Below are 7,743 nucleotides of genomic sequence, written 5' to 3' on the forward strand. Positions count from 1 at the left end.
CTCGAGCTGGTCCCCAATGGCTCCTCCGATTGCTCTTGATTCTGGGTGACCTTCCTCTAGCCAAGATCCTAAATGGTCCTTCCTTTAATTCTTGATACTATTGTTGTTGCCGATGATGGGTGGGCTCCTCTTGAGCCACCTCATAACCCCATTGGTGTATGGGGTTATGATGTTAGAAATCCTCCCTTGACTAGCATTGCCCTTGCAACTTGAGGGCTTTTTTATTGTTGTGTTATGTTTTGGTGTTTGGACTTCAGCCTCCAGGCTTTATATGCTTTTTTTATGAGTAGACGAGTTTTTGACCTCGGGCCGTTTGAACTTATGTGGGGTGATCTTCTATCCCTCGGCCCCTTTTTTTGTTAATATGTAACTTTAATATTTTATTAATAGAAAATGGACTATTTATTAAAAAAAAAAGTATTAGAGTTGTCAAAAAAGTACCTCGACTTGGGGTATATATTATAATCTTAAATCATATTTGGTTAGTAAATTAATTTCTAAGAGTAGAAGAGTAGTGCTTTAAATATTTTGTGCTGCTTTGAAAATTTGGTAATAGAACATCTTATCACTTCAAAAATTCATAGAATCTCATTGCAACACTCAAAAAAATAGAAGTGGTCCTCAATAATGCTATTATTTACACAAGAATATTATTTTTTTCAAAGCTGTGATTCAATTCACAATGCAATAGTCAAATCATATCCATAAGAATTATCAATACGCAAGATTTGACTTTTTAAATTAGATCATTCGGTGGATCTTGATAGGACTCTTTGATGCCTTTTTATATTTTTGTTGTGTATTTCTTTCAACTTGAATAAATTTTCACCTCTTTTATTTCAACCTTGCATTCTTCTATATAAATTTTTCTTTGCTCTTGCCACCTCATTGGAATGCAATTTACCAACCTTGTTTATGTATTTAATGGGTTAGGTAATAGGCATCCTCTCTAAAGATTATGTGATGCTAAGGTGAAGTGTGAATTCCCAAGTATATAATTGATTATCACAATTAATGGGTCAAATGTGTATGGAGTAAGCTGGATAGGCATTCGGGTGGGATGCCCACCGAAAAGCATCTCCTTCTTTTCAAAGTTTGGCGACGAAAAGGAGCTACGTCGGGAAACGACAAATGGCAGTATGCAACGTCGTAATCCTCGCGCTATTCCTCGACAATTCCTTTGAAAACGACGTCCTCCTTTGGCCCGACGTACAACTTTCTCCCTTCCCCGCCATTCTTCCTTCCCCCGGACTCCTAAAATTTTCCCATTCTCAAATAAAATATAAAGACGATTGGTGCAGGAAAAAACAGGAGCGTCATTGAGGAGTCTAATCGGAGAAGCCTATGAGAAGATACAAACATAGACATAAATGGGACCAACTAAATGTTCCTCCTCATCTACGCATATACTACACCAAGTAATAATAATAGTTGTAATAAAGTTGGCAGCGAATCAGATTGCAAGGTGAAATGAAAAGGATTCGGCGGTGGGGGGTCCCGGTGGAAAAGGGTTTGGTGCACTGCCGTGCTTATCTTGATCTGTGAAACATTAAACATTTTCGACTGCTCTACCTTTCCCTATAGCTGTTCAGCCTTCTCACTGACACCTATACATGAGAGGCCTGGTGGGGTTTGTCTGTATTGTGGTGGGAGATATGGGTCGTACGTCTCCACGCCAGCCAACTCAAATACGATTTATAACCAACTTCAAATTTTTTTATTCCCTTCACCTTTTTGGCTTAAGATTCTTTTAATGACTCCACTTCATCATGAAGAAGCCGGGACCACCTTTAGACTAGAGAACAAGAGAGGTACACAAGGATGGAAGAAAGCATCCATCCATCCATGTTTTCTTCGCTGCTTTTATATTCTCAATTTTGTTAGCTAGTTTCAAAGGCTTCCTAAGCGCATAGGTGTGAAATTGTTAGAGAGGCTCTAGCATATAGGTGTTAAGGAATATAAGGAAATGAGTAGGAAGGCATTGTAATTGGGTGGCAGCCTTTAGGGAAAAGGAGAGGCACATGAGTTTTATAGGTTTGTTTTTCTTTTGTTTTGGGTCTATATAGAGTGACTCTTTACAGGACTATGTTGTATTCTTTGTGCTAGGTATCTAATTGTGCTAAAAGTAAGGCATAGTACACAAAAAAAAACATGATCATTTTCAGTCATCTTGAATTTTGTACCTAGAAGTTAATATCATGCTCATATGAGCTCCTAAGGTTTCTATTGAATTGAAAACTTCACTTTTTACTCTTTTAAAGTGTCACAATTTATCATTTTTATTAGAAAAATATGTTTTCCACAGTTATAACTTTAAAAGAATTTAAATAAATACTTATGATCTCTTAAATATAGATTGTATTTGTAATTTATTTAAATAACAAACAATTTCTTTTGTATTTGAGCATTTGTTGATTAATTGTTCATTAAACTTTTTAATTTATTTCCCCTAACAAATTAGAGCTGCAACTTTTTATAAAAATATTGTTAAACATAGATTATTAACACTCAATACACAAGGCATGCATTTTTTGACAAATTATTTTTTATAGTTATTATTTTTCAAATGAATAATTAAAATAAAAATATATTTTTTACAATATGAAACTAGTTTCGTATGTCTAAATTTTTTGTTGTTAGACACACATCAATACAAAAAAATTGTATTATTATTTTTGTTATTGCAGAGGTGTTCAACCTGGCTTACAACCATGTTCTTGAGTCAGTCCATAGAAGGCAAGACTAATCCTCTGGGCCACATAATAACTCATAAGGGACCCCACCTTGGGTGTAGCCAGGTAAACTTGATCTTTTGTATAGACAAGGTTTGAACATGCATTGATCGCCTATGTTTTCCAACAACTCAATAACGAGTCTGCACCTTAAGGTCACAAAGGTTTGTGTTATTGGTTTTTGCTCTTGTTTAGAAACTTTGTTTAATGTATTTAGTTTTTGTGACAAATCTATTTTTATTTTAGAAAAGAAATAAAATCATGAAATATAATACAACAACATCAACATGTTTCAAAAAAGACATGTTCTAAGCTCAAGCACCAAGTATTATATTTTCTTTGGGAGTTTGACCCCATCTACCATTCCACTTCAGACTTCATTAGTCTATTTTTTATTAACTACAACTATAGTTCTAAGTGTTACCTCAATGCATTTACACGACTCTACAACTAAGACACATTCTTGAGATTATAGTATCCCTTGTGCAAAACCAAAGTACTCCACCAAGGTTTATTTTGCTAGCTCTCTTAGGAAGGAATTTTTCTAAGAGGCACATATTTCATCTACAATATTAGATTCAAATCTTCTTATGCATGATGCATATCTTATTTTGATCACTTCTTAGGAATATCAGCTTGCGACTAGTTGGTATAAGCATGCATTACTACATTCTATGAGATCTATGTGAGGTTTGTTTCATTTGAGTTAGATTGGCATCAAGTCCTCAAGTACTTATCAATTCTTTGCCTCTACAAGCATTACCTAGGTGCAATGAGTACTGAGTAGATTATTCTTTGTGGACTACTAATCATAATCTGTGTGTCGATGAGTTTGACTCAAAAACTACACAATTGAGTGTTGCATGGAAAAAGGACCAATGATTCACCTTCGTGAGCATCACCTGGGTGCAATGAATGCTAAGTGGATTATTCATTTTCATTAGAGACATATTACTCATAAACCATGGGTCAATGAGTTTGGCTCATAAACTACATAGTTCAATCTGGATAGCAATACCATATCTTGACTTGTAATGGAAATATGTCTTATATTCATTTTATTTGTTATATCACACTTTATTAATATCTTAACTGCAATATCATAATTTGACTTGCAATGGAAAATCTCTCTTATTTATCATTTTATCTGTTCAATCATAACATGTTAACCTCTTAACCACTAGCTCATTATATAATTTAGTCAACAAGGAATACATTGAGAAGTTGAAGACATTCATCATCAACTCATATAAGAAAGAAATTGATTTACTAAAGTTGTTTCGATTGGAAAGATTTTCTGTGGTGAACCTTAAAATAGTCTCCTCATAGAATATGATTCTTACACCCCATGACTTACCTAGGAATCTCATTTCTTGAAATGAAGAGGACTGAACAAAACAACAAAAAGGAAAAATAAAATATTAATTCAGACCCATAAAAAATTTAAATCTTCCAAATTCTTATTTGGGGTAAAAAAGGTGTTAACTGCCTAGCTTAACAAATGTTTGGCATTATTTCAAAAACAAATGTTTGGCATAAATAAAAAAGGCGCGTGTCGGTTAAGCTCGGCCATGATAAGGGAAGAGCGGAAGCGGAGAACTTGATTAGACGGTGGAAAAGTTGCTACGCATATATGATAAGGGTTCGAATCCCGAAAGAGGGTATACCAACTCACGGTGGGTTAACTGGAAGCTTCTACACGTATTAAAAATTGACGTCCGGAATTATTCTACCTCCACCGCACGAAAGCCTTGATATTTGAAACAAAAGCCTTGAGCCGCACATTTTTAACCAGCTGTTCAGCGAAACAATTAAAATACAATTATAAGCTAACCATCTCGGGGACGTCGTTAGTGGAGTGGGTGGGTGAATGTGCTGCCCCGTTAACCGGCTCCATTTCTTTCTCAATGATCGTATTATCATCAAATTTTAATTAATTTATTATTAAATTGATTAAAGAATAGAAAATGAAAGTCGCTGGATTCTTCTGATTGCTTGCCTTTTTTCCCCTTTAAACGTGCATATCGCCGCTCTTTTCTTTAGAAGGAAGTTTAGTTTGCGTGTGGCCGTGCGTGAGGGTTTCGGGAGCTTGTAAAGCTTCCGCTGGGCTGTGCAATCGTCGGTAAGATCTTTCCATTACTCTCTGCAATCTTCGGCGTGATCTTTCGAAGCCTTGAAATTTTGGAAGAAATTTGCAGCAGATTTCCATCTCTTCGTCGGCGTTATTGTGAGTGCTCTTGTTGTGTTTTATCTTTGGAAATATTTCTTTCAGGGTTTGTATATTTTGTTTTTGAAAGTATGTCGTAGTTTTGCCGACCCTCTGTAATAAGCCGTCTCAAGAAATTTATGCGGCAGTTTCAGTGAAATTGTTTCTTTATGTTTGTGTTTATTTTATAGCTTCTTTCAAGAATTTTTCTCCGTAGAGTTACCTGAAATTTACCCTAGTTTCTCTGTTTCTATTTTAAGCACTTTTCTAGATCTTTCTGTAGAGGATTTTGGGAAATTACAGATGTCTGCTTTCCTTTTTCTTTTTCAAAGCCATTTCTAAAGAATTGTTGTAAGTGATTCGATAAAATTGTCCCTATTATTTCCGTTTATTTATTCTATAACCTCTATCTAGAAATTTTGTGGAAGATATATTTAAGTTTTCTGGCTTTTGGCGGATCTTTTAAAGGTGTCGTTCGCTAACACATGACTTCTAGGCTTTAGGAAACGATTCGTTGAAGTATCGATGTTTCTCTGTTCTTGCCTGTTCTCTTCGAGGGATGTGTTGGGGAAAATAAATAGAAGCTATTCTGGGAAAACTTCTCGAGTGATGCGTTGGGGGAAGGGGAAAAAAATCTTTCGAGGGAGCTGCTGCAATGTGATTTTATTTTATAAATAAATTTTGTATTGTAAAGATGTTTGAAAGCAGTGGAGTTTGTTATTGACCTGAACCTTTTGCAGGTGACTTGTGGTAAATTGAGGTGTTATTTGCCCGTCGGAGAAGCTAACGCTTTTGATCGAAATAATGGCTCAAGAAAGCTGGAATAGAGGCACCGATGGCACGGGATGCGAAGCCCCAGAAGGTATAAAGCTTTGCGCCAATAACTGTGGATTCTTCGGAAGTTCTGCAACAAGAAATCTCTGTTCAAAGTGCTACAGAGATCTCACCTTAAAGGAAGCGCAGGCCACATCTGCCATGGCCGCTGTTGAGAAATCCTTTGCCGTAGGCTCTGTAGCGACCGATGACCCAGTTGTGAGGCCGCAAATAGATGAGCCAAGCCGTCCAGAGCTATGTGTGGACGTAGCGGGACCGTCGTCGAGTCAGGCCGTGGCTGTCTCCTCTTCGACGCCTCCTCCTCCTGAAACTCCTAATCGATGCTTTTCCTGTCGGAAACGCGTTGGTCTTACTGGCTTTAAATGTCGGTGCGGGAATACTTTCTGCGGCATGCATCGCTATGCCGAGAAACACAGCTGCACCTTCGATTTCAAGACCACCGGTCGCGAGACCATATCCAAAGCCAACCCTGTTATCAAAGCTGCCAAAATTGACAAAATCTGAACAGTTTTACTGGTGTTATTGATACTTTGCAAAGTCCTCCACAGTCTATCCTGGATTTTGGCTCGTCAAATTGGTATACCTCTTCAATGCCCAAATTTTAACTTTGCTTTTGGTCTTGGATGTTACCGATTCAGATTTGATGGGGAGGTTTGCGGACCATGGGGGTGATACGCTTTGTATAGTTCTGTGACCCCAGCAGGTCAGGGTTTAATCCATTTATTGCTGCCATTTTAGACTTGTTAAGGAACGCTTTTTATTCAGTTCTTTCAATCAAGTATATGCAGAAGCTGATTTGGGATTGAATGTAATGGATGTTAAAAGATATAGTTGTAGGAGATTATCATGATGGTTTATAGAATTTTAGTTCTAAGTAATTTTTCGTGGCATCTAGATTTGCTTTCTTTCATATGGTACTGGTTATCATGGAAGATAACTATGACTAAACTATGAATATAGAATCTTGAAAGGTTATGACTTCTTTATGAAAAAACTGGAAAATCTAGTTGTTCCATTGGTGTTGTGATTTTTATGAGATCTGATTTCATGTCAATATATTCTCTAATGGAATGACGTTTTTTTGTTGTTGACATGTTGGTTTGAGAGTAATTGCTATCATTTGTCACATTAATGCCCGCTTTTAATAGATATGGATCCAGTTGTTTTTTTTGGAACCTTATGCATTACATAGAATGTTTTTTTTTTAACCGAACATTGAATAAAGCAGTATTATAATGAATAGATGTTACTAACAGGTAGCAGAAAGAAAGTATTGATAATTCTAACTTTAAGTATAGATCAGACTAACTAAAAACACATAGCAGCCAGAAGAATGCTGAAACTGATTTCATCTTGTAATACACTTTGATTTGGACCAATTTTTTCATTTTTGGAATTGTATTTACTTGTTCTTTTGTTATGCTGGAGTTAATCCATTGAAATTCATTTCTGATAAGTCCTGTAGCTACGAGAAAAGAAATGTAATCTGAAAAGATGTCAGAGTATATCAAGAGAATTACGGTTGACTGATAACAGTTGTTAGATATCACAGCAGAACATTTAGTTATCCACTATGCTTTTAAATTATAATTACAAGGAAATTTAAGTGATTTTAAATATACATATATCTGTTCATCCTGATGAAGTCTGAATTGAGCCCTGAGCTCATGATGAAATAGTTTAACACAATAAATTAATAGAGATGTTTTAAGATTCGGTAGGCTAAAGATTGTCTTAAGGGACAGCAGATCTTCTCTTCTTATAAATTTTGCAGTATGAATCTTCTATATGTTAGGATGATGTTTGCTTTTTCCTAAGTTAAACTTTTTGAGCAGATCATCTTTGGACCTCAAAGAGTGTTTTTCGCTTAATCGGACATACTTGTACTCTCTTTCCATTCTTACAGTTGATTTGATAATTTTTTAAAACTAATAAATATGTGTGTGTGTAAGATATCATCATGATGGTTCG

The 7,743-nt window shown here is 35.9% G+C and overlaps 1 protein-coding gene across 1 annotated transcript; it reads left to right on the forward strand.

The window, feature by feature from the left end:
• Positions 1-4,773: 4,773 nt before the first annotated feature.
• On the forward strand, positions 4,774-6,650 carry LOC149532160 (zinc finger A20 and AN1 domain-containing stress-associated protein 4-like). Its single transcript, XM_089810434.1, has 2 exons — positions 4,774-4,959; positions 5,679-6,650. Exon 2 carries the CDS (start codon positions 5,743-5,745, stop codon positions 6,274-6,276), a length of 534 nt encoding a protein of 177 aa, XP_089666560.1. The 5' UTR covers positions 4,774-4,959; positions 5,679-5,742; the 3' UTR covers positions 6,277-6,650.
• Positions 6,651-7,743: the final 1,093 nt, after the last annotated feature.

This window comes from Cupressus sempervirens, chromosome 11 (genome assembly GCF_028749045.1).
Source record: "Cupressus sempervirens isolate cs-2001-9-10 chromosome 11, ASM2874904v1, whole genome shotgun sequence".
NCBI lineage: Eukaryota > Viridiplantae > Streptophyta > Pinopsida > Cupressales > Cupressaceae > Cupressus > Cupressus sempervirens.